The 27,759-nt window shown below is 42.1% G+C and overlaps 1 protein-coding gene across 3 annotated transcripts in view; it reads right to left on the bottom strand.

Annotated features, from left to right (window-relative positions):
• Positions 1 to 23,261, bottom strand: part of gucy1a2 (guanylate cyclase 1, soluble, alpha 2) — a 50,844-nt gene extending 27,583 nt beyond the window's left edge. Inside the window, exons 1-5 of one of the 3 annotated variants that reach the window (XM_084949975.1) lie at positions 22,312 to 23,261; positions 21,889 to 22,222; positions 10,764 to 10,825; positions 9,232 to 9,341; positions 5,669 to 6,579 (exon numbers count right to left, since the gene is read on the bottom strand). In XM_084949975.1, the coding sequence (XP_084806101.1) occupies positions 5,669 to 6,579; positions 9,232 to 9,341; positions 10,764 to 10,825; positions 21,889 to 22,206 (1,401 nt within the window). In that variant the 5' untranslated portion in view covers positions 22,207 to 22,222; positions 22,312 to 23,261. Of the gene's footprint in view, positions 1 to 5,668; positions 6,580 to 9,231; positions 9,342 to 10,763; positions 10,826 to 21,888 lie in introns of all 3 variants that reach the window. The other 2 variants (XM_084949976.1, XM_084949974.1) reach the window with 2 other exon arrangements.
• Between the last annotated feature and the right edge of the window lie 4,498 nt (positions 23,262 to 27,759).

The following is a 27,759-nucleotide window of genomic DNA, read 5'->3' as shown; positions in this document are numbered from 1 at the left end:
AAGTATTACACAGCAGATTTGTCCGTTCCTTGACAAATGTTTGTTCACTTTATCATTTAGCAAGATTTCTTTGTGACTGCCCAAAAACACACCGTGTTATTAATAACTGCCAAAAATCAGCTAAACAATATAGGCTTAAGCTAATATAGACCACTTCACACATAGCGCTCACTTAGACTTCGACTGACTCATCCTAACCAGAATTTTGACTCTTGACTCTTGACCCAAAGAGTCTAGGACCTTTTCTGATATTAGTAGCAAAGCATCACTGCTGTGGAGGCAGATGCCATGACTCACAGATTCTGAGCTATTCACCCTGTTACTTTTAAGAGCAACAAAATATCAAAATCCAGTGCATTCAGACCTTGCCCCCAAAAATACCACCAAACCTGCCAACCTTTCTCAGACATGAGATATTTAACAGGAATCCCTTCATCAGCCTGTTAAAGTGAAGCTGTTCTATCATTCATACACCACTGATTTATTGGGATTTTTTTTTTCATATAGCCATGACTATAGTTTACAGAGAGTGGCCAGAAAAGGAGAAATGTGAGCTTCATTTCTCTGGTTGATGTCAGAGGTAAGAGGCAAATGGCTAGACTGCTTTGGGCAGATAGGAAAGAAGCAGCGACTCATACAACCACACGTTACAACCAAGGTGTGCAGAACAGTTCTGTGAACTCGCAACACATTGAAACTTGAAGCAGATAAACTACAGCAGCAGAAGACCACACAGGGAACCACTTCTGTCAGCTAAGAACAATAAACTGAGGCTACAGTTCACACAACTCACCAAAAAGCAGACAACAGAAGGCTGGAAAAAATATTGCCTTGTTTTGATGACTCTCCAGTTCTGCTGCAACATTCGGATGATAGCATCAGGGGATATTTTCTTGGCACACTTTGTGTTCCTCAGTACCAACTGACTATCATTTAAATGCCACACTCTACCTGAGTATCAATGCTGAACATGTCCGTCACTTCATCAACACAGTGTACCCATCTTCTGACGGTTGCTTCCAGCAGGATATGTTAGGATGCCTGGGTCGTTGACCCACGGTTTGAGTTTATTATATTATTTATCATTTCTAGTCTTTGGTTTCTTAGAGTTCTGTCTTATGGTTTATGTCTCGGTGTAATCCTTAGTTGCTATATCCCCGTGTCCAGTCAGTGTCTGTGTCTGCCCTGGTCCCACGTCTCTGTTCCCTCTGTTGTAGTGCCTGCCTGTGGGTCTGTGTCTGTAAGCTCAGTCTGTGTTGTGTTTCCTGTTTTACTTTGAAAGTCCGTGTCTCATGTAAATGCGTCTGGTTTTGCTTCCTTTGTCTCGTTAGGCCTGATTTTCCCCAGCTGTGTTTCCCTCCTGTTACCCATTCCCTGATTGCTCCCTTTGTGTATTTAAGCCCTGTGTTTCTCTGTGTCCATGTCATGATCTACCCTTATCTAGGTGTGTGGTCTGTCTGTGTAAGTGTATTCTGTATTCCTAGTTTTGTTACCCTTTTGAGTTCAGCATTAAAGCTGTGTTTTGAGTTGCTTTCTGTCTCCGGAGTCTGCACTTTGGGTCCTTCTCCTACCTGCACACAGCCGTCACATAACAGGATAAAGCATTGTGTCACTTAAACTGGTTTCTTGTACATGACAGAGTCTCACCACATTATTAAGACTGGGAGCATTGTCACTGTGTTTGACTCTGACCTCTCACACAGATGTTTCAAGAGAGCTCTATCTTCTGTATGAAGAAAAGAAAAATGCACCATACTAAATGCATATGTACTTATTCCAAATTAGAAACAAGAAATCCAAATAATCTAAGAGGTAGGGCTGGGCGATATGGCCTAAAATCCATATCGCGGTATAATTTGAAGCACGTGCAGTAACGATATATATCGTGATATATTCTTTTCTTCTGTATAACGTATTTTCCACACTATAAGGCACACTTAAAATCTTTTAATTTTCTCAAAAATCTAGAGTGTGCTTTATGTCCGTTTCAGGTCCCAAAGTCAAACAGAGTTAAAAACGGTCTAAATTCTTTCATCTTTAATAAAATCATCAGCGTTGCTGCTTTATCGGGTGTAACAATTAAGTTTTACATCCATGCATCCATGAAAACAGAATTTATTAAATTTAACGGAGTTACAAGTTAACAAGTTAGCTCGCTAGTTTCCACCTAAACATTTCATACCATGTTCTGACTGAGAGATTTTTGAAATGAATTAAAACGTACAGCTCTGCTACCACTTCCAAAATAATGACGACAGAAAACTAAACAGCAGTGGCGTTTGCAGGGTTACTGAAGTTGGACTACCTGTTGTGCTACGTGACTGCTAGCGACACAGCTATGTTAGCATAACATTAGCACAGTGAAGCTGGAGGATGAACGCCAACTTTTTTCCACTCAATAAAAGTTAACGTGAGGGATTCTGGTGATCAGGGACAAATGCAATCGCATAGCAGGATGCTATACACGGGCCAAACTTCAGTCAGGAGAACAACTGAGATTATTCATCCACAATACAAGGTTAGTTATTAATGGTTGTAGCCGCTGCTCTTGTGGTGTGTGCGATGCTTTCGACCAAAACAGGCGCAGCTTGATGACATCATCAACATGCACTATCACGATAGAGCGGTATAGTCAAAATCTCTGTCGTTGGCCAAATTTATATCGTTTCAATCGTATATCGTTTATATCGCCCACCCCTACTAAGAGGCAGACGTAAACTCCAGTGTGAGAGAAACATGACGAAGGCGATGATGCATCGGTTAGAGGTGAGTATATAAGAGTGCACTCTGTTTGCACTCAGTGTGTTGACCACAGTGTTCGCTGCGCACAAAGACCAAGCTGACCTTTTCAGTAGGTCTCTTGCACAGCACATATCCCTGGGCGAAGAGAGGAAAGAAGTCAAACTGAAAATTCAGTGAAGGCCATCCAAACAAGCACACACATTGCACGGCACTGGAGTGAGGCCTCTTTACCTTGGCCTGTCGCCTTCACTGTCTGCCCTTTCTGGTGAAAATGTCAGCCCATCCTCTCGTTTTTTTTCTGCCTGTCTGCCCAGGTGACACAAGATTCACCGGGCAAAAATTAGGGAAAAACTACATTTGCCTGCTCTGGAAACACATATTTTAAAGTCTCTAGCAAATAGTATTTGGAGTTTGGAGATGATATATAACTTAAATTTCAGCAGTGCCAGGTTTGGTCACTGGTGACGCACACAGAAGGAAGCCTCACTGACTCTGAAGTAAACATGGATGTGCTAAAATACCTTTTTCGACCAGAGGACTGTGGATGATTTTAAACCTGATTTCACACACAATCTTTTGCCCGTAGCACCAATCAGTAACTTGTGTTTGTGCTTTGCCAACCAGATGCATCTGGCATTTTTGAAGTAATCATAGCTGCATTTTTTAATCGATAAAAACATTTTTAAAATTAATTTACTCCCCGAAGAAATGGAAGAAAATGAAAAGGCTTGGAGATAAGAAGCAGAAAAGCTTTGTGAAGGAAGAGACAGACCTCAGTAAGCAGCAGAGAGGGAGAGAGAATTACAGTGAATATTTAAGAGACACTGACAGAGAGAAGATGAAAGCTTGAGAGGAGACGCTGTAGTGGTGCTTGAGATCTGACTCTGAAGAGGGGGGATCCGACTGCTGAGGGCATGTGGAATGTGGACTTTGCGGTTCATTGTTATTGTGTGCCTCTGCATACGTGTGTCCAGGACATGAACCTGTGTAGCTGTGCAAATGAATGGATCAAGAACTAAAACTGGCCAAAGCAAGACTGACAACACTTAAACTGAACCTTCTATATATGCATCTTAGCATCTACATTGCAGCTTGCATTTTTCTGACAACAACCATGCCCAAATAAGTGCTTTATTTTAAGAAATTATTACAGTATTGAAATGTGGTAATTAAGGGCAATAGTTCTTAAAATTGTCACTCCATGACTTTTTAAAAAAAAGGACATTTTCAGTGAATTCATGAAAACTTTAGCTTTTATAATTGTAGAAAAGTCTCTGCAATGAGCTACCAGCTACCAGAACTTCAATTATTTATACAGGTATTTTATTGAAATATTTACGTCAGTTTAGTTTAAAAATGAATTTTAACTGCTAGCTGCCGTGCCAGGGCAATGACTAGAGCAAACAGTGCTTAGACAAGGAGCATAACATGGTGAGATTTTAAACACATTGTGTGCCACTCACTATAGCTTCACATTGCCATTCATTTAACTTGCCACTATATATGATACATGTAGTCATTTCATTGCCCCAGCTATTGCACCCGCTACAAAGCCAATAGGTAAAGATTTCTTTCCATATCTTCCACACCATCTATATTCACCCACCCTTTTGCTCATGGTGTTGCTTTGCCTACAAGAGTAAAAATAGCATCTGTGCTTAGAATTGCCAAAACAGTCTGCCTGCATAAGTCCTGGCACTGTCTCATTAAAATCATCTCATCTCTCATCTGAACACAGAATAAGCCACCTGTTACACAAGCAACCGCTAAAAAGGACAGCAGAGGAACAGGACAAACGCATAAATATGAAAACAACCCTCCAAGTGATTTAAAATCAAACAAATATCACTTATTTACCTAAATCACAGTTTTTTCTTCATGCTCAAGCCTTTGGTTCGAGGTGGATGGGAAGAAATTTGTAGCCAAAATTATCAGAAACTAGCTTTCAGCTTCAAGGTGGATCAAAGATGTAAATATCTCATGACCTGCGGATATGGTAGATATGAATCTATAAAATTAATGTACCTCTCTGCAGCTTAAGCTCAAGACATACCTATCTCACTCACTCAATCACTCAATCACACATACACTGCGCAGCACCGTGGCTGCTCTGATTAATCTCTTCTCTGTCGATTCTGTTTAGCGTCAGGGTGTTCGGTGCTATCGCTGGCGACCTGTGGAGACCATCCAATCGATAGAGAGCTGGATATAGCACACAAATCCCACTGATTAATTCTTTCTCGCAAACTGGAACCAATTCAAACCACACCTCTCCTGAGCAAAATCATTACAAGCCTGTGGGCATTGATGTGATGACGTGGAACAGAGTTCAATACAAACAAAGTGCTGCTAACACATGACTACTTTTGGGAGGGGAGATGAAAGACAAGACAGAGAAGTTCAAATTTAGCTATACTAAATTCAGCCTTGACTTAGGACACATTAAACAAATCGGTATCTGGGGAAATTTGTAACTATAAAGACAATAAAACTGTGGCCTTCTTGCACTAATTTAGAGGAAACTTTCATGTGATACCAAGGCAGAACAAAGATTCCATTTTTTCCACGGTGCATAAAGCCCTACGCTGGGACATGACAAAGAGTGCATGCTCTTCTAATCAGGCTAAACATGGATCAGTCCTCCCAAAACTAAGCCACAGTTCACTGATCAAAACTCTAAAGGCAGTGCCATTTTTGCCATGCTTGTTTTAACAGTGATACAGAATGTAAGCTGCTCCAACAGCACAAGTGCATCAAGCTTGTTAACAATCTCTGTGTCTGTGGCAACAAAGACAGCACATACATCTGGAATAAAATCATGGCATGGTTAGATTTTTAGGATGTGTTGATTAATACATGACAATAGTGACCTCATTACTTAAGAACTTGGAATCTGGAGTTAATCTTCCATGTAGGATAGCTTTACCTTCTCCTTGATGTCCGCTTGTGTGGTGTCAGGCCTGGTACGGATAGTAAATGGGGATGCAAGCCTCAGTAGGATGCCTTGAAATGAGGGATCCATCTTAGGTGAGACAATCTCAAAACAGTCCCTGAACGAGAGGCTCCGGTAAGTCTCTATACGAGCCTGTTTCCTCAGTCCTTCCCCAAGCTGCAGTAGCTCCATGTGAGGCCCCAGGACAAGGTGAAACGGAAAGGCACGGCAAAACGTGGCCAGGCCAATGCGCAGATCGCTGGGGTTGGTGGAGATCGAGAGGGGGGGTCGTTTAGCGGTCGCCGAGGCGGCGTTGGGGAGGGAAGAGATGCAAAGAGGGCTGGTCTCCTGGATTTGGAAGGAGAGGCAAACTGTCGGAGCAGTGGTCGGGAAAGGAGAGGGAGGGGATGGGGATGAGGAGGGTGAGGCAGTGGGAGACGCGGTCGGGGTCGGGGTCGTCGAGTCACAGTCTGTGTTTTCTGCATCTTTATTGGGCAACAAGGGAGTTAGAGGGGGCACCTCTTCCACCTCCACTTGTGAATGAAAGATACGCCTGGCAACAGCTCTGATCAACCCCGGCATGACCAACCCGACAACAGGGGCAGGGTTGAAGCAATGAAGAACCAATATTTTTCCTCCTCCATTTCTTTCTGCCTGATCTCCAACTTTGTCCAATTTTCTTCTGCCTTTGTCCTCCTCACGGGGATCCTTACACTGGAAGGAGGGGCTCTCAGATGAGGCACGGCGCCCCGTAGAGGTGCGAATGTGTTCCAAAATGGCGTCAAAGCCATTGAAGAAATCCTGGAGGTTGCCACCCACAGCCCGAAGTACACGTTCATTTTCTTCAAAGCAGAGACCAAAGAACTCCTCTCCAAAATGCTCTCGCAGCTCACAGAATGGTACTCCTGGGACAGGGGGATGAGAAACACCAGTGTCAGCCATGCTGTGTTGCACTCTTCTGAGGATGTAAACATAGTTTTGATATCATAGACAGTGAACTAAACAGCTAAACTATCACATATTGGAGAAGATACTCTCCTGTTTGTGAAGAAGAAATATGCACTTTAATGTTTTGATGCCTACACGAGTATGATTTTCTGTTACAGCGGCAATTTATATAAAAAACAACATTATCTTTACTCCATGGTATGTTTAGACAGAGATTTAAATCCAGCAGAAAAAATCATTTCAGGGATATCGAGCAGAGAAAATCAGTGTTTTGAGGAATCAAACATCAAAGCTGTGCTAAAATAATTAATACAGATAAAATAAAATAAACATGTCGGGTGCTTGTTGAGTGACAGAAAAAAAAATGGGATTAAAAGATTAGAAAAAAGTCAAAGCGACATTTGACGTAAATAAAACCTCAAAACAGGATAAAACTGTTAAAAAAAATTAAATAAATAAATATGGAAGAAAATCCACAGAATTTGTGAAGTATAATTAAAGACATCAAAAGGTCCGACTAAACAGGCTCACGGAAAAACAAAACTGCGAACAGCACAGTCAGTGAATCCAGAATAGAGATTAATATAGTCTTCTGACGTCACAGAAGAAATTTTGGTACTCTTGTGCCTGAGAGTATATTCCAGTTGTCCAAGCAAAAGCCAAATCCTCTGCAGGCCTCAGTGTTTCGCTTTATGTGACACAACTGTGTAATCTAAACACTAATTAGTTCTCCTTTACTTGTTTTTTGTTCGCTTTTTTGTACATGTCCTTGGCTGTCCTTGAAAAGCTCTATAAATAAAATGTATTATTATTATTATTATTAAGATGAACCATGATACAGGTATCAGTTATTTATCAGCTGATTTGTACTCTTCTTCCAACAGTCATGCGCTCAGGATGATGACCAAAAGAATGAAATCACAGATAAAAGAGGCCTAAATGGGGTTTTGTAAATGTTTCCTTTAAAAAAAAAAATGGGGCACCTTAGTGAAACGCCATTAGTGATCTATGAGGAAAAGAAAGCTAATGATGGACGATGCCTTAGCTTAGCTCCACTTTTTCTATTAGGAGCATTATAAAATTACTGCCAGTTTTGCTGGGAAAGGAGAGGCATGGTGAGGACAAAAGTTTGAGTATAGACTATATGGATGTCACAGCTGGAGACCACAGCAGAGTACATTTTTGACCAAGAAGTACATAAAACTTGGATTGATTTGATTACAGAATCCGTTTCCCTCCAAGTGTAAACTGAAGAGTTGAATCAGCCCAAAGTTTAGAAATCATTCCTCAAATATCCTTGAGTTGATGTCTCTGACTTCAGCTTTTATTCTCACTGAAAATCGTTGGTGGGTTGGCAGCACAGAAACCAAAGAGTATTAATGAGCTGGATGCTTTTATCAGAAAGTGGCATAAAAAGAATGCATGAATGCGTTCTTGCTCATTACAGAAATTGAAGGATATGGTGGTTAGCACTGTTGTCTAACACCAAGAAGGTCCTGAGTTCGATTCCACCACCTGTGTTGAGTTTGCAGGTTCTCCCCTTGTTTGTGTGGGTTCTCTCTGGGTACTCTAGATTCCCACAGTCCAAAGACATGCAGTTAGTGAGGTTAGGTTAACTGGTAATTCTAAGGGTAGGATGCGTGACCCTCACAAGGATAAGAGGATGGATGGTTTTACTTTTTACTGCTATCGCTAGAGTCAACGTTATAGTGAACATAGTGGTGGTAATGGTTAAAACACTGTTTTGAATTGGACCCCTGCAGAGTGTACAGATAGCTTCTAAAGCCAGTGAACACATAATAGCTATATACTGTCACCACGGGGCAGTGTCTAAAATAAGCAGTCTTTAAGCTAAACTGAGTGCAAAACACATTGAAATGTGTCCACTACGAACAAAGTCTTTGCTTTTTATGCTACTTTTTCACACTGTCACTTTCTTTCCTGTTAAAGCTCATTTTTTTTAGCCAATACGCATTCGACCTATGCACAGCGTCATCCACGTTGAGCGAAGTGTCACTGGCGGGGTTTTTTTTTTTGGAAGACTGCATGCTAGCACATTTGCGTAGGCAAACACCTTCCCAAAACAGACATAAACGCCATACTGTAACACCGGCTTACCGAGAAAATGCAGAAAATCAGAACATTAAATTTTTTTTAAAAAGACTCAAAGGACGTACGAGACTGTAGATGGAGGCAGGAAGAGATCTTAGATGTAACAGAGGGAAGAAGAAGCTGTACTGAGTGACTCACCAGGACAGTGTGCGTGTGTGTGTGTGTGCGTGTGTGTGTGTTTGATGCTGGGCATTGGAGACAGTAGAAGCCCCCATAGTGAGTCATACAGTGTGTGGTGGTGTGTGTTTGCTTATCCTTGTAAATAGTTGTATATTTGCGACTGCATGCACACTACCCATGATACCGCATCTCCTTTAAAAGGCTTAGAAGTGTCTACAATGTATTTTCCAAGTCAAGCCTCTGGGGGATGGTTCTGTGTATGTACATGCACAAATAACTATGTTAATATTGAAGGACATGCAAATGGGGAGGGAAAAAACACAAAGGCAGGATCTGTGGCAAACACACTCCCATCTACCTTTATCTCACATACTTACCCAGTATGGTGGCCATGTATTGGAGGATTTGTAGAACATCCTCCTCTGAACCAGAATTCTCTAGAAATGGACATTTCTCCTCTCGTCTCTCCCCTCCAACTTCCTGACACCTGTAAAGGAAACAAACCAAACACATAAGTTATGGTGGTTCATCATGAATGGTCTCTGTGATGAGAAATTACATTTGCACTATTTTGGAAGGTTTAGGAGTGTGTTTATAGGAATTTTTGACCATTCTTCCAGAAGCACATTTGTGAGGTCACACACTGATATTGGACGAGAAAGTCTGGCTCGCAGTCTCCACTCTAATTCATCCCAAACATGTTCTGTCGGGTTGAGATCAGGACTCTGTGCAGGCCAATCAAGTTCTTCCACGCCATACTCACTCATCCATGTCTTAATGGACCTTGTTTTGTGCACTGGTGTGCAGTCATGTTGGAAAAGGAAGGGGTCATCCCTGAACTGTTCCTACAAAGTTGGGAACATTAAATTGTCTGAAATATTTTGGTATTCTGATGCATTAAGAATTCTTTTCACTGGAACTAAGGGCCCGAGCCCAACTCCTGAAAAGCAACCCCACAGCATAATCCTTCTCCAACAAACTTTACACTTGGCAGAGACACTAGCTGATTGGCTCGGGACTTTCAATGGTAGTTGAGTACATATGTTTTTTAGCGTTTTCTGTGACCTGATGCATACCCTGCACACGTTCATATTTGCTGATCACTTAGCAGAGCCAGCAGAAGCAGATGGACAACAGAGAGGCATGGAAAAATGCTCAAGGTCACCTCAACAATGCAAATAAGGAATGTTTTTATTTGTCTCCTTGTCAGACAGTTCAGAGGCCTTTTGCTCGCAAGCTTTTGCTCCCTAATCTTTATGCCACAATTACATGCACTGTGATGCTCCAAAATTAGAGGCAAGATGAGTATTACTTGTGGGAATTCTGGTAATTACTTAATGAAGTACATTAATTGAAGCAAGAAAATACCGAGCGACAACAACTGAGGCCAAAGTGTGAAAAGCAGAGTGGTCAGGAAAGTTAAAGAAAATAACAGTAGAAGTCCAGGTCACAGTCCAGGGTCTGTATCAGTATGCAGTGTATGCTTCGTGAACAATGCTTACTTGTGTTACGCCCGACTGAAGCCTCTCTACTGTGTCTTACAGTTTTGACAGGGCAGGATGGCGAGAGAGCCCGAGACAAGAGGTGAAGGAGTGTGTGTCTATATATGTATGTGTGCGTGTGTTTGTCTGTCTCGCTTGTATTAGTGTGGCAGAAACAGAGGAAGAGAAGACAGCAGGGAGAACGGGAGATAGCAGAGACACGAGGAAGGTTCACAGGTTCTGAACAGGTGTGCGTATGAACATGTGTGACAGTGAGCCAAGTGAGAAAAACAAGGAAAAAAGAGAGAGAATGAGCGGCGGGGATATGGAGACAAGACAGCAGAAAGACAGCAAGTGACAGAAGAAGTTTCCACGCACCGGAGGCCAATAAAAGAGAGAAAGAGAGACTGACTGCAAGCCAGCCTTACCTGATCTCCTGTTGTCTGTAGAACTGTAGAGTCCGCTGTAGAGCTTCCTGAACAGTCTGCGTCTGCAAGCAGAAGTGAAAAATATTAGAAAAGCTTTTTTTTTTTGTTTCTCCTCATCTGAATTATTTTTTTATGATAAATGGCATGGCCCTTTAACTTCACACTCTAATTTACCAAACTCCAAATTTTAACCAATAAAAATTTGTTCACGATTCATTGCTGATCTTTCAGTTGGTATTACACCTCAGCTTGAAAACATGCGTGTAGATATGGACACATTTTAACATTTTTCATTTCCTTAACCAATTCTCCAGCTGTGCCAGCTGTCAGAAGATGACATGTGCCTCAGTTTATACTTTACAGGGAATGCAGAATTATTAGGCAAATGAGTATTTTGTCCACATCATCCTCTGCATGCATGTTGTCTTACTCCAAGCTGTATAGGCTCGAAAGCCTACTACCAATTAAGCATATTAGGTGATGTGCATCTCTGTAATGAGAAGGGGTGTGGTCTAATGACATCAACACCCTATATCAGGTGTGCATAATTATTAGGCAACGTCCTTTCCTTTGGCAAAATGGGTCAAAAGAAGGACTTGACAGGCTCAGAAAAGTCAAAAATAGTGAGATATCTTGCAGAGGGGTGCAGCAGTCTCAAAATTGCAAAGCTTCTGAAGCGTGATCATCGAACAATCAAGCGTTTCATTCAAAATAGTCAACAGGGTCGCAAGAAGCGTGTGGAAAAACCAAGGCGCAAAATAACTGCCCATGAACTGAGAAAAGTCAAGCGTGCAGCTGCCAAGATGCCACTTGCCACCAGTTTGGCCATATTTCAGAGCTGCAGCATCACTGGAGTGCCCAAAAGCACAAGGTGTGCAATACTCAGAGACATGGCCAAGGTAAGAAAGGCTGAAAGACGACCACCACTGAACAAGACACACAAGCTGAAACGTCAAGACTGGGCCAAGAAATATCTCAAGACTAATTTTTCTAAGGTTTTATGGACTGATGAAATGAGAGTGAGTCTTGATGGGCCAGATGGATGGGCCCGTGGCTGGATTGGTAAAGGGCAGAGAGCTCCAGTCTGACTCAGACGCCAGCAAGGTGGAGGTGGAGTACTGGTTTGGGCTGGTATCATCAAAGATGAGCTTGTGGGGCCTTTTCGGGTTGAGGATGGAGTCAAGCTCAACTCCCAGTCCTACTGCCAGTTTCTGGAAGACACCTTCTTCAAGCAGTGGTACAGGAAGAAGTCTGCATCCTTCAAGAAAAACATGATTTTCATGCAGGACAATGCTCCATCACACGCGTCCAAGTACTCCACAGCGTGGCTGGCAAGAAAGGGTATAAAAGAAGAAAAACTAATGACATGGCCTCCTTGTTCACCTGATCTGAACCCCATTGAGAACCTGTGGTCCATCATCAAATGTGAGATTTACAAGGAGGGAAAACAGTACACCTCTCTGAACAGTGTCTGGGAGGCTGTGGTTGCTGCTGCACGCAATGTTGATGGTGAACAGATCAAAACACTGACAGAATCCATGGATGGCAGGCTTTTGAGTGTCCTTGCAAAGAAAGGTGGCTATATTGGTCGCTGATTTGTTTTTGTTTTGTTTTTGAATGTCAGAAATGTATATTTGTGAATGTGGAGATGTTATATTGGTTTCACTGGTGAAAATAAATAATCGAAATGGGTATATATTTGTTTTTTGTTAAGTTGCCTAATAATTATGCACAGTAATAGTCACCTGCACACACAAATATCCCCCTAAAATAGCTAAAACTAAAAACAAACTAAAAACTACTTCCAAAAACATTCAGCTTTGATATTAATGAGTTTTGTGGGTTCATTGAGAACATGGTTGTTGTTCAATAATAAAATTATTCCTCAAAAATACAACTTGCCTAATAATTCTGCACTCCCTGTATTTAGAATCACCAGCATGTCTTTGGTCTGTGGCCGTGTGGTTTTTCAGGGACACACGGACATTGATGCGAAAGTTTGACCAATTGTAAAATCCAATTGCATTTTGTTTTTGAAATCCATTGCTCTGATAGGATCGCACTAATTTTGCTTATTAAAAGGCACAATAAGACGGCAAGATGATAAAATAACCAGGTAGTTTAAAAATAAATAAATAATAATAATATTTCAATAAAATTCTTAGTAGAGAGCCTGTTAAAAAAAAATTAACTGCTTTTTAAAATAGTCCACAGAATCAGCTAAACAGGGTTGTGATGGTAAACTGTTTCACAGCCTTGGTGCCACAGGCTGAAAGGCGCTGTCCCCCTGGTCTTTAGTCGTGTACGAGGAAGAACAAATAACAGATTCCGTGAATGAAGACAGCGAGCAGCAGCGTATTTTGTAAGAAACTGAGATATATGATCTGGAGCCTGACCTGTACATTAGCACAGGAATTTTAAAACAAATAGGAGTGTCATGAGCTTGCTTGCTAGAATGTGTTAACAATCTGGCCGCAGCATTTTTAACAAGTTTTCGACAACAAGTACTGAAAACAAAGACCTAATGAAATCACATTTCACTGATTCTATCCATCCATCCTCTTATCGGCTTATCCAGCCGGGGTTAGGCAGGGTCGGTATCTATTCCAGCTGACACCAGGGCAAGGGTACATCCTGGACAGCTCAACAATAATTTCAGTCCTTTTTCTTCTTCTTCTTCTTCTTTTGTACAATGCATTTTCAAAACATGATCCAGTCTGATATAAAAAATCCAATCAGATTACTTGTGATCAAGTCAGCCTTGATGTGTAACTGTAGCCAAGATAGATTAATATGTAACAGGCTTTGTTTCCACTCAAGACCTTTTGCCATGTCACAGTACAGCACAGGTGTGAATAACATTAACAATGGCTGAAGCTGTTTAAGATGCCTCAGGTTTATGGTTGTGCAGTTCACTGTCCAATGGTCATGGCCTACCGGGATCCTGAAATTGGAATAATTTAAATTGATAGTGATATTAGGAACATCTGTCCTCTTCATATGACAAGTTAAAACATCTGATGTGACAGAGGGGTAAATGAGTAAAACTGCTTTTTCTGTTGTGAATTTGATTTTCTACTAGCCTTGGGGGGGGGGATAACTAGCCTCCATCCAAACGGATTTTTTCTATTCCCTTTTATATTGTTATCATCCAAATTTCAGAAAAAAAAACCCAAAACAATATTGTTAAATAAAAATGTCAAAATGACCATAACACAATGAGATTAACTGTCCGTGTGCATGTGTGTACAGCTGCCGTGTTTTGCGTTAGTGACAGCCTAAGCTTGAGAGGGCGGGTCCAATGTGATTATCTGTGGTACAGCTGAAATACAAGGCTGTAGTGACAATACTAGAACACAGTGTGCCAGCTGGAGAGGTCATTCTGAGGCCTCCACCCACTCCGGACAGTGTGTGTGTGTGTGTGTGTGTGTGTGTGTGTGTGTGTGTGTGTGTGTGTGTGTGTGTGTGTGTGTCTTGCAGACAGAGAGGGAATGACAAACATAAAGGCTAGTGAGTTGTGAACATGCAGCACAAAAAACATGAGAAATGATGAGAGGTAGTCAGGGAGCCAGGCTGTGTGTGCGTCATCAGGCGTTTTAAAAGTTGAACGCAGTTAGACGTCATATTGTAGCTAACCTGCATGTTAGCTGCTTAAAAAACACCTGCTGACACAAACACGTTTTGTCACTTTTTAGCACCAGTTGGCCACAGATCAGCCAAACAGCATGAGCACAACTCCCAGATGAAAATACACCCAATGGGCTGTACTTTTCAAAAACCAATAGTGAAGAAAAACAACATACTTTCACTGTGTATTCATACAAAGCTTCTATATACAGCATAGTTGTGTATGTATGTGTGTTTTTTGTCATGTCTTCCTCTCGTCATCGCCAACTGGTCACAGCAGACGGCTGCCCCTCCCTCAGCCAGATTCTGTTGGAGGGTCTTCCTGTTAAAAGGGAGTTTTTCCTTCGCACTGTCACCAAGTTCTTGCTCAAATGGTTGGGATTTACCTCACAACATAAAGCGCCTTGGACCAACAGCTCTTTTTATTTGGCGCTATATAAATAAAGTTGAACTGAATTAAATGTACGTACAGAACAGAACGAGTGTTTTCTCATGACAGCCTGACTCCTTTAAATGCATCTTTCATGAAGCTATTCACTGGCCACATTACATTATAATAATACTTACTGTAAACCTGGCCAAACACACAGGCACACACTGGTATCAGCCCTAAATGTGCAAACCTACTGTACACACTCATGATCATTAGTCTACATTGTTGCATCCCTGGCCTGTTTACTGTACACACATTAATCTCATTCAGTTACACAAAGGTGCTGAGATGGTAGGATTTGGTAAGCGTCGAGTTACCAAATCAAAATGCCCAACTTGTTGCTGTGGGTTATTTAAACTCTCAGCTGGGAGCAACAGAACGATACTGAACGGGTGATAATGAACATGTTAAATTGCATACTATATAAAATGAAAACGACTCTGTATCTGCCTCATTCCTCTTTTCCTCTGCTTTCTTTCTCTCCCTATGAGATTTAATCCTCCTCTTTCACATGAATCTCCCTTTTCTGTCTGTGTGTGTGACTGACTCCCTATAACCCACAAAGACACACATATATAGGCACATTGGACCTGCTCCTCCTTTTCTTCTTTGATTGCATTTTCCTCCTCCAAATTTCCATTAGAGTGAACTGGTGTGGTCATGATGGCCATGAAGCAGCGGCTACTGGTGCTTCAACATCGATGGAAAGCAGCCAGCACTTCTAAAAAAAATAGAAAGCCGTACACCCCGATGAGACCCTACGCGATTAACTCAGCATGAGATAATAAATGAGTGATGAGTAGTAAACCAGGTACAAAGTGAAACAGTTCTGTACCAATCATTGCATTTTATCTGGATTTTAAGGCTCTCTCTGAGAACAGTTCAGCAGTTAATGTGACTATAAAGCACGATAAGCGTAAGCGTAATGCAGCCAGTGTCTCAGACACGACAGTGGAGTGAATATTTGATGACATCTAGCTGCTTCCTCTACAAAGGTTGAACACACTCATTGTAAATCACTTTAGAAAACCGTGTCTGACAAACGGATGGAAAGCAAAAACAAAACAGGTTTGAAAATTGTCACTACAAAGGTCGAACTACGCTTTGCACAGAGGTTTGTTCGGATACGGTTGCGCATCTGTTTGTTTTGAACTGTCCTGTTTTCTTCTACACTTTCACATTTCAAACCAGCCTCTGGACATGAGTCGAATAAAGCAGCCAATTTTCCCAACACGGAGGTCTGCACAATGCATGGTTGACATTTGGGAGTTGTGTGTGTGTGTGTGTGTGTGTGTGTGTGTGTCAACTCATCTGCAGGCCTCCTCCAGCCTGCATTTAACCACAACACTCTTCTCTAAGACGGCTCGTGGAGATTTTTCTTGTATATTTAAGGGAAACAAAATCTCAGCTTGCAGAGGTGAGGTAAACTCTGGTCGCTTGGGGACAGCTATGCAGGAATAAAAGTCAATCCAAAGGAAAGCATCCAGTGTAAGGCCTTTAATAAGTCAGTAACAACCTTCAGCCTTGATTACTCACAGGCCCATTAGCTGTTAAAATACTGTTATATGTCACAATTGCAGCTACTCAGATCCAGTTTCAGTAAAAAAAATGTATCTGAACAAACAGAGTTCATGAATTGTGCTTTTTTGTATACTTGGTACCTTTCTGTGTGTGTCTGTGTGATATCCCCTTTAGAACAGCTCCCACTCCTGTGCTATGCATGGTCATTTGGGTTGAGGACCCATGCTCTGCTTGTAGGTGGTGCTGTCAGCTAACACGTCTGCTAAACCTGTCTGCCTTAGCTGCTAGAGCTAAGGAGGAAATGTTCATCTTCTAAAAAATGTAATTTAACAGTACAAAAAAACAACAGTTTTAATGAAATAACAGCTGCATCTGATGTGATTATTGATTGTTTGGATTGTGATAGACTGTGTGGAATAGGAAATTGCGCTAATATTGACCTGACAGCATCATACAGGTATTGCAGGTTGCATATCCATGAGGTTCCACCACACCCCAAAAGTGCTCTGTTGGATTGAGATCTGATGACTGTGGAGCTCATTTAAGTACACTGAAGTCACTGTGGTGTTCAAGAAACCAGTATGAGATTAAGTGCTTTGTGACATGATGCTCAGCTGGTACTGTGGCAAGAAACCCAAAATGACACCACCACCAGATGCAAGACAAGATGGATTCATACTTTTATCTTGTTTGCACCAAATTCTGAGCCTTCATCTTTCATCCCTATTCTGATGGTCAGATTGAACTTCAGCAGGTCGTCTTGACCGTGTCTACATGCCTAAATGCACTGATTTACCGCCACACGATTGGCTTAGATATCTGCACAAATGAGCAGTTAACCTCTTAAGCACCCACGCACCCAAAGATGGGAGCAAAAGGGAGGAGATTGCGGAGATCAGAAAACTGATGGCGGCTTAACAGCTTAAAGCAGTGTGTCTAATAAAGTGGCCAGTAAGTTTATTTATTAAAACATGAAGATTCCTCCACCAATTTGAATTAGCAGAGTCAGTACTTCATGACTACTTATACAATATAAATGTGGGTAAAGTCACCAGAAGGTGACAAACTCATTGTGAAGAAATCCACAGTGGAGAAGATGACAGACAGCAGCAGGAAGGTAATCCTATAATTAATTAATTATGTAACAGGTAATCGATATTTGTAAGCAGTGTAGCTTCCAGCAACACTGATCTACTCTTTAAGGATTTACACTCTAGGACGTACTCTAGAGTTTCACTTTTTTCATATCTGTGACCAACACTCAGGGCTGATCAGCATTACAGGTCACAAAGCTAATGGCCACCCTTCATGTGTGTACACAAAACTAAGCGCACAAGAAACAGGCAGAGCGTTTGACCACATGTAATTGTGGGTGAGCACGGATGTATCTGTGTGTGTTATTTCTTCTAGGTCAGTGTGAAGACAACCACAGAGAGCACGCTCTGTTCCGTCGGTCACGGTCCAGTGCAATCAGTAGTCGACACTGCTTCTGCACGCACCCATTGTGTGCTTGAGCAGAGTTTGTGTGAGAGGGAGAACAAAAAAGATAATAAACAACGTGTTGTCTGATCAGTCAGTGAGTTAATTTGCATATGTATGTCGCTACTTACGGCTCCATTTTAATCCCTCCCCATTCCTGTTTCTTTCCCTCCCTACATTTCCATAGTAAAGAAACATGGTAAGGAGACGTTTACTCCACGGCTTTTTGGCAGAGCTGCTCTAACACACAAATACCCATCAGACCTTGGACATTTTCCCTTTTTCTGTGATCAAAGCACATCATAATGACCCGTGTGCATGCCAAACTGTTGCATGTTATTGCAAAAAAAAAGAACCACATACATGCATGTAGACACACACACACAGTTCCACAGAGTCACCCACATGTACAGTAAATGCTGGATATTACCATCATTGAGTGTTATACTAATCAGTCTTTAAGTGTTCCCTCTTCCCTGTTTTTTCATAGATCTATTAAAGATCAGGGCCAGTAAGAGCTGCAGCTGAGAGTTGAAGCTGGCTCTCACTGGTCCTCTCCAATATACACCAACTTCAGTTTTTTTCAGCTATGCTATTGAATATTGTTATTTTGCGAGGTTATGCCTGGCCATTGAAAAAAAAAGAAAAGAAAAGCAGACAATCGCTGCTCTTCTGCATCGATTTCACCACAACATCTATTTCTCGCAGGAATGGGAGCACGAGAGCTGAGTGTTTGCAATTTGGAGAAACCTATTCCCACAACCAACCGTAGCCTGATGAAAACACAGGAGTGCTCTTGCTCCGTGGAGTACACACAGATCTTGTAACCATATGAGAACAGATTAGAAGCAAAGACTGTTATGTATTGTATACCTAATGGTCATCTATTCAGCTATTATACTTATCTCTGTCCAAGTGGAACAAGATGTTAACGCTGGGATGACGAAGCATCCCAGCAGTAACATCTGACAAAGCTTTATTCTTCATTAGTCCCCCAACAGACCACAAACAAGACAAGACTATACAGTGCTGCTGCCTTCATTTTCACCATTTCAGGCCATTTTGACTGTCAAGAAAAAAAATCCCCATTACATCCATGTCTTTGATCCCTAAAATCTACTCAGGGATAAAAGGAACAAGGACTGTGAAGTTTAAGGTATTTTTTTAAATAAAAACACTGAACCTAGTGCCGGTACCAAAGGGAATCAAGCATAGGCTGTATATAAACAATGGACAACGCCACTGACATTTGTGGACTTACATTTTGATGATTTGAGTTGACCTCATCACCATCACAACTCCCATGATCATCATTGGGAGACACAATAATCGAAAGACAGCCACACCAGTGCTGTATTCTGTATGTTTACCCCTGGGTAAACATGCAGAATACACGTATCATTGCTATTCTGTATTTTACTGTTAAGCCCAACAACCTCAACAGCCTCTTCTACCTCACGAATGCTTCACCACTGCTACTGATCGGATGGCTTCAAATATCCTCCAGTCCAATCTCGGGCAAAAAAAAGGTTCTCGGGCTCAGCCCTGACTGCTACTCTAAACTGGTCAGTTGTAAGCAATATCAAATTTTGATTTTGACTCACATCTCAAAGCTTATCCAGTCCAGATTCTTACATCTAAGATCCGCCTTCAGCTGGTCTGCTTTTCACTTCTCTTTATGCTTCTCTTCACTGGGTTCCATTAAAACTCAGAATCTGTGTTAAAACTTTATCAATAACTATTAAAGCCCTACATGGCCATGCTCCTGCTGCTATATAGCAGACCTACTGAGCCCGGCTCCTCTGATCATTCAATCGGGACCTCTTAACTGTTACACACTCCATTTTAAAACCAGAGGCGATCGCACTTTTTAGGTTGCAACGCCTAAAATTTTGGATCAGCCATCCTCAGCCCTGAATGCTGAATGCTGAAAATTCATTTTTATAAAGTGTCTTTTCCTTAATTTTTATATTTTTGGCTTTGGTTTGATTCTAATACGTGCATGGAAGTATGCATGTGGGACTAGAAGTATGACCTTATGTTTGACTGTATGCTGGGAACTGAAAACTTATCTTTAATGTGTGGGTTTTATCCAAACATTGCAGCACTTTGTAATTGTGTGTTTTAAAAAGTGCTGTAAACATAAGTAATGTAGAATGAACATCACGCTGTACTCAGTAAGACTTAAGTAAGTGAAGCTATAAACTCGTTAAGGAAGTGTTTACTGAGGTGCTAAATTACGACACGAGGAGTCGTCTTTAGTCTTGGACGCGTTTGTTTTTGCAAAACAGACGAGTCACGGTTTGCTGGTTATTAGCAAAAAAACCCAACACAAGTTTAACACAATTTTGCATTAGAGCATATCAGGACCTGGAAGTTAATTCCATATTTTACACACAGTCTATGGAGTCAATGTGGCACTCCATTTATCCATCCATCTTCTTTGGTTTATTCAAGTCACAGTCATGGGGGGTGCTGGAGCCGATCCCAGCTGTCATAGGGTGAGAGGCAAAGTAGACCCTGGACATGTCTCCGGCCTGTCTCAAGTCTCAGCAGCACACTTTGTGGCTCAAAGTCTTCAGCTTGTGTCTGATTTACTTCCCACTCATGTTAAACCATGGCCAAACTATCACAAACTACTCAGGTTCATAATCTTTTAGATTTTCAGCATGAAATTGCAAAGTCACAAACCAATGACCAAATACTCAGGATAGATACATATTTCACTCACAACACAGCAAGAAGACTACTCTTGCGCTGATTTTGTAGTAGAGTTGGGCAGTGTCTACTGAACTCCTTCATGACAACATTTACAGTTCAATATCCTAAACAGGCATCAGGATGTAACGACAGACTACTTGCAATAAACGCACTATAGTATTTTTAAATTATTTTTATGCACCTAAACTAACAGATGTTTTTACTGAAGCACTGTGGCTAAATAAGCTTCTTTTATACTTGAGCAAATCAGGTACAAAGAGACATTCACAACAGTCATCCTATTCCTCGATTTGTTGTTTTATTCCCCAGTTTATTCGTAGCATGCACATTTTTCTGGTGTTTACAAATATCTCTAGGAAATATCTTCTCTGTCCAGACAGAAGTTTGGAATAGGTGAGTGCTTCAACCCAGTGTTAAGGCACCAAAAAGCAACATTATGGTGACACTGATAATATGCAAATACCTTAATATCATAAGTATTGGAGATTGTGGTATAATTTATTTAAAAGCTGATGTCCTGTCCCCAACTGGTACTTTTGTTTTGTCCACATCTGTCTGTCCATCTGTTTACTTATTTTCTATTGTTGAGTAACTACAGAACAACAGATGCAATCAAATCCCAAACCGATGTACCATCGCGAGGGACAGTGCAATAGCAGATTCCCTAATAACACGCCATCCATCACAATCGCACTCAGTTCTAATAGCGGTTTTATTGTATTACAGCCTGTCACACAACTGAGACACGCAGACACAGCAGCAGGCTCATTCGCCACACTCCCAGCATCCTCGCATACACACAGACGAGCCATGGGCATCGCTCTCTCTGTCTCTCTCTAACTCACAACAACATATTTATTATATAATCAGCCAGATGATTCAGGCTATCAGAGGTGAAGGATGAAAAGAGGCTTTTTTCGTAGACAGCACAGCACACATCCTATCATGATGTAAGAAAAGACATTGTCTGGGTTTTTGGGAGTAACACACTAATGTGGAGAGGCTTGAATGTTGTTGTTGGGTTGTTTTTGTTCCCTCTGAACTTTGGAGACATCTCTGAGCAGTGAAATAAATGCTGGTTTTTAAATTACAGGTTTCATCTTCAGGAGACCTGATTTGGTCAGTAATTGACCTAATTGTATGACAAACAAGGCGTTTTTAATGATTTAGAAGAATACTTTATCGTTTACACAAATTCACACACACTTTAAGTCCCTGATGTGACCAATATTCTGACTGCAGGAGGCAAAATGCACCTGAATCAACGCAACTTTCTTTAGAAACATGTTAAAGACAATTGATGAGGTCACGGTGAAGCTTTTTCACACTTGTTTGAAATCCTACCGTGGGTGAGGTCAGCCGCCTCAGGCTCTCCCCCAGGGAGTCGAGGTTCACCCTTCTCCTCCTGGTGACCCTCTTGTGGGGTCCGCCGGGTGCTTGCTCCTCACCCGCCGGGCACACGGTCCTCTCGGCGGGGCTGCGGCCGTTCCAGAGCACCGCTCTGTGGGAGGAGGGGAAGGAAGAGAAGGGGCACCCTCGGATCTCCTCCGCCGGCTCCAACCCGCCGTCCCCTCCGTCTCCCCCGGGGCTTTCGAGCCCACAGTCCGAGCCCACCGAGCTGCTGAACGACTCGGAGGAGATCTTGCGCGACGACGAGGACATGGTGGTGGTTGTGCTGCTGAGAAGAAGAGGAGGAGGAGGAGGATGGTGATGATGATAACAGTGGCGGTGTTAAGGATGAGGATGATGCTACAGTCGGCTCCGTACCACGTCCACCTGTACACCGGGGAGTCATCAGATAGTGGGGGGAGGGAGGGCTGGCTGGTTGAGAGGAAAGGCTTGTGTGTGTGTGTGTGTGTGTGTGTGTGTGTGTGTGTGTGTGTGTGTGTGTGTGTGATTATGCGCGCATGCTGTGTCGGTGTGCGGGTGAGATAATGTCCAGTCCTGCCCGTGTCTGTGTATGCATATGAGACGCGTCTGCCTGCGTGTGAGACGCGGGGAAAGAGAGAGAGAGGAGGGGGTGAGGTCGACTGAGACCGAGAGCACTAACGGCACGCAAACATTTATGAAGGGGGAGGGTATCACCTCTTTAAAACCGTCCTCCGTTACCCCCCTAAAAAACGTCCTCCTCGCCGCTCCCCCGGGTGGCCAAACACTCCAGCGGATGCTTCCGATTAAAAATGAGGAGCGGAAGAATTCATCACGCCCGGCAACAGTGTTTATTTTTAATAAAAGACGCAACTATTTTGAAGGATATGTCCCCCTAATTGCCGAAACTGCAGAGCATAACGCGCTGGTCCACCGATAATCCAAACACATGGTAATTATTCCTTTTGCACGCGGGAGATTTTAACAGCATCAGAAAAAAAATGTAGCGTATCTTCCTTTTTTTTCTCCTCACGCTGCCCAGAAATCCCCAAAGTCACCGCAGATGTGAGATGCGTCTGCTTCCCTCTCTCTCCTCCTCCTCTGCGACAGCGGTTCTCTTGTCGGTCCTCCAGCAGCTAACCGCAGTCCGGGCATTCCTCCATCTTTTTATTTCCGCTCCTTCACGGCAGCTCCTTGGCCCTTTTTTGTTGCTTTAAGAAGTGGCCGGGGTAGAGGTGCGCTAGAAAGGTAAAAGCGCGAGAGAGAGTGAGCGCGAAAGGTGAGCCAGCAGTAGCAGCACGCGCCAGCGGTGCTTCTAATCTGCGAAGCACGCGCTGTGAAGTACGCGTCAACGCGCTACTCTGCGCTGGAAAACAAACCAGAGCCAATCGATAGACAGACAGAGTTGGGCAATGTCATAGTCTTTGTACTTTAGTTTATTTTTGTATTACATTATTTATTTTGTATTTATTATTATTTTTATTTATTGTTTATTATTATGTCTTTCGTATTAGGAACACACACACACTCACGCACACATTGGACAAAAGTAATTGGACAATGACAAACTGACATAACTGAAGAGCAGTTAACTAGTCAGTAGGTCGCTGGTTCGCTTCCTGACTGCTCAAGCCTTCATGGGATGTTAGATAGACGCACTGAAAGCAGTGCTTGTGTGAAGGAGTTATGTTGTATAAAGTGCTCGGGAAAAGCGTTAAATGAAAAGGCGCCAAGTGAGGGCTGTTCCCTAAAATAGCTAGCAAAAGTAGCTCATAAGATTATAAAGGGACCTGGGCTTCCATTTCAGTGAGTGTGGGAAGCACATCCCCGATGAAGGATATACTACCAGTGCTTTGAATGCACCGGATAGTCTTCATTAAACTCTAAATGTTAATTAATACAGAATCAGTATTGATCATTTTTGATTCCAACACTGCCATTTTCACTTTCAATAAAATAGATTTAAATCACTGTGATTGTGTGTTTTCAGATCTTAAGTGACGTTACATTGGATGAAAGCAGATGTTTTCTCCAAAAACAAAAAGCAAAAAACATGCTCTCTGAAACAGTAATTAAAGACGAATCAACTATTCATTCATTTCAAATAGGCTATTTATACATTCTCAATTGATCTGTAGTTCAAAATGTGTTGTAGATTCTACTGTGAATGTGTGTAATATGAACAGCATGCAAAGTATTAAATACAATCATTTTGTATTATGTTAGTTTGTCAATTTACTTTTGAGCAACCGGAAAAGGGGGGAAATATAAAAATGGCTGTAATTAGTAAACAGTGAATGCAATACTTTTACATTAAATGAATTCAAGATGGAAGTCTGTCATTAACATGGTTTCATAATTGTGAAATCTTGGCAGACAACAGTCTGCTCCTCAATTAACTAACAGGAAATGGCACTCGAGCGGCATCTGATTGTAATCAAACAACAGCCATGGTCAATAAGCCAGGTCCGTGGCAATGTGCCAGATATGTTCAGCTCGGGTTTACATGGACGAACATGGCTCTAAAGGGTGATAATGGAGCTCGCGGCGGTGGCACATGCTTGCTGTATCTGATCAGAGGACAGAATGACGATCAGTCTGGCGCTAACAACAGTCGCGACCTTGACCTCTATTAGCAGATCATGTTCATTAATGGCCCCAATGGACCAATCAGAAAGACACTGAGTCAGACAGACATAGTGCATGTATATGCTCACACACCCTAACACAATTTCCTGAAGGTGCGCGCTAATTCATTTGACTTTCTGGAGCAGCATGACCCCAATCCACTGCATATCATTTTATTTTTTCTCTTCTCTCTAACTCACACCCACACACTTTCTCTTGTGCATAGACAACCACACACTCACACACTCACACACACGAACGCCTTCTTTTTCTTTCCTTATCTGTCTGCATCAGTCTGCCATCCATCAGTCATAATGTGGGCATTTAATAAAGCCAACACTACAATAGAATAAATGATGTTCCAAAGGAGATAAGCCTACCAGCTGAGAGACTGCCTCGAGCTGGCTGCCAGCCATCTAAAGCCAAGTACAGACAGGGCAACAGATCACTGACTGTGCTATCATGGAAGCAGAACAGATAGAAAGGGCAACTCTTGAAATACTGTGGTAATCTCCTTCAATAGGCGCATGTAACACGGATGCCATTAGACAATAGAAATGTTATCATTGAAATAACGGATGAAGCAATCCAACCTTGAGTGTCCTTGGCACAGCTCCTTGCTTTTCCTACAGAATTAAAAATGGATTGATGGATGCACAGTACGTGTTCGCAATGGTGGATGGACGGGCTGACAGATGAGGTTGGGCAGGAGTATGATGTGATCTGTGGTGAGAGTGGGGAGCAGGGGGAAGAGAGTCTGGAGAGGTGGAGGTATGCACTGGACAGAAGAGGAATGAAAGTCAGTAGAAGTAAAACAGATTACATGTATGTGAATGAGAGGGAGACATGTGGAAAGGTGAACATGCAAGGAGAAGAGGTAGTGAAGCTAGTGAGTTTCAATCTTCCAAAGCAACACAGTGCAAAAGAGGGGTGACGGCACGCAGGGTGAAGTGGGTGGAGAAGAGTGAATTTATGAAAATGACTAAAAAGCATCTTGTGATGATTTTTCAGGCAACAGCCAACCCGGGAAAATAAATAGTTTTAACTCTTCATATGGGCGAAGTTACAAGTACATTAAAAATGCATAAATCTGAGCGACAGGATCTTAAAAGATGAAAAGGAACACTTGCACCATGGCTCTTTCTACGCAAACCACACGTGTCTTCTGACCTGACCTCAATTACGATCCCTGGAAAGTTGCGCATCAGTATTTTGCATGACTGATGAAATCTATCTGCAGAAAAGACAGAGGCAGAACTATAAACTGCCACAGCGGCCCACTCAAAACCAGCTTTCCAGTAGTTCATTCCACAGTACTGCACACCAGCAGACTCAAAAGATAAAAACAATACCAGCCATACTGTCACACAATTTAACCAGTGCAGTACAACACTGTGCACACAGGTACATGAGGGTTAAATACAAAAGAAAGAAACGAACTAGCATATTCTGCATGCATAGTCACCTATCATCTGAGATACAACCCTAACATATTGACAGGGAGTCTAAAACACACACACACAGAATGAGAAGTATTTAAATCCATACTTGTGAAATGGAGCAAAAACCCACATATAGACAAAGCCACACAGGAAACAGCATCACTGAGTTTAAGCCAGTAAAAGATGAAATGCGTGTAGTTATGGAATGCACGAAGATAAGAAAGGTTCAGGCCCATGGCACACACCAGTGAGTCATGCCTTTAAGATCCTTTCGTTCTGCTGCGCGTGTCTGTGGCGAGCGCTGCTAAGCAGGCATGTCGATTTCAATTTTGTGACGCAGAAGACATACACTCATGTTATTGTCTTATCTCTCTGTCAAATATCTACCTCCTGTCTATACTGAGGCAGAGTGGGTGGGGGCATAAATGAACCAAAAGCTACAGCAAATGCAACAGGATGGTGCCGGTGGTTTGCAGAATACCAGGAGTCAGGCCAGCTGAGGCAGAGATGGGAGAAGACAAATGGCTGATTTGGTCATAAATCTGCCAGAAGCCAATCTAATTGGCCATAACCGTACATCACTCCACGCCACTCTGACGCTATTAACCGTGAAACTGTGCCTCTCTGACACATGTACAATATAAACAACCTGCTTTACTGGTCATGAGGATGTTTTTTTTTTAAGTACAACCTGGGTTAAAGAGTAGGAAATTGCATAAAGGAGTATGTCATAGATTTAGCCAAATTTCCACGTAAATGACCGGAATGTGACCCGACTTTTGATTTCACGTATTGAGTGATGGCTTTGTTTTTCTTTTTGTCAGCTGCATCACGTTCATGGCGGCAAGTGCAGCATATTTATGCCAAAACTGTCACTCAGATGCACATAGAAAAAATAACAAACAACACACAGATTATTGATCGCTCATAAAAACAACAATAATAACACATAACACTGCCTTTTCAGGGAAATGAAATTTTGTCAGTGCTCATACTACAAGTAAGGGGCAATCTCCCTGGTCTCATAACACACCTGATTTCTCTTAATAAAAGTGCAGACCAGTGCCGTCTGAGGAGTATTTTAATAATGTTCCTTATTAAATAAAGAGTCCCTGTTCTGTGTACCCACAGGTTAAAAATGTAAGAAAAAAAGAACAGGGGGAACTGCAGTGAGGTACCCAGTCACTCTGTTATGTTTTCTGACGCAGCTGTATCAATGGACGGATCCTAATTTAGTGCTTTTCTTTAATAATCTGTGACCATATACACAAACACTGCAAAATCAAATCTTTCTCGGTGTGATTCTTTGAAATTCAGCACAAACCAGATGTGCTGATGCTTCAAACAGTATCTCAGATGAAACCTGAAAATAATAGGGGTCAATGAAGCAGCGAACCTATAAGAAAGCCAATGCTCTAACCGAAAAACTGCCAAGGTTGCATGCTGGGGCAATCCTGCCCACTGCTCACGAGAGGCGTGTATCCACAACAGACTAGGTCTAAAGGTTGCAATGCTCTGACATATGAGCATGTGTGTACACTTGCCTATGTGGTGATGACATGGAACCCTCTTTTAGAATTAAGTGACAGCTTGAAAGGATCATGACACCACTGAGAAAGAAATTAAATCCCACGGCTGGAAAGGCAGAGAAGGGCAGCATTGGCAAGAGATGAGAATGGTGGGTATGGGATAGAGACAAGGGCTTTAATTTGGTATCCACTGTACAATTAAAGGGCCAGGTTTTTGTGATGTTAAATAATCAGACCACAGTCAGTCA

This window comes from Perissodus microlepis, chromosome 14 (assembly GCF_051167445.1).
Source record: "Perissodus microlepis isolate ML-2025 ecotype Zambia chromosome 14, ASM5116744v1, whole genome shotgun sequence".
Lineage (NCBI taxonomy): Eukaryota > Metazoa > Chordata > Actinopteri > Cichliformes > Cichlidae > Perissodus > Perissodus microlepis.
This window is presented reverse-complemented; position numbering and strand designations above follow the sequence as displayed.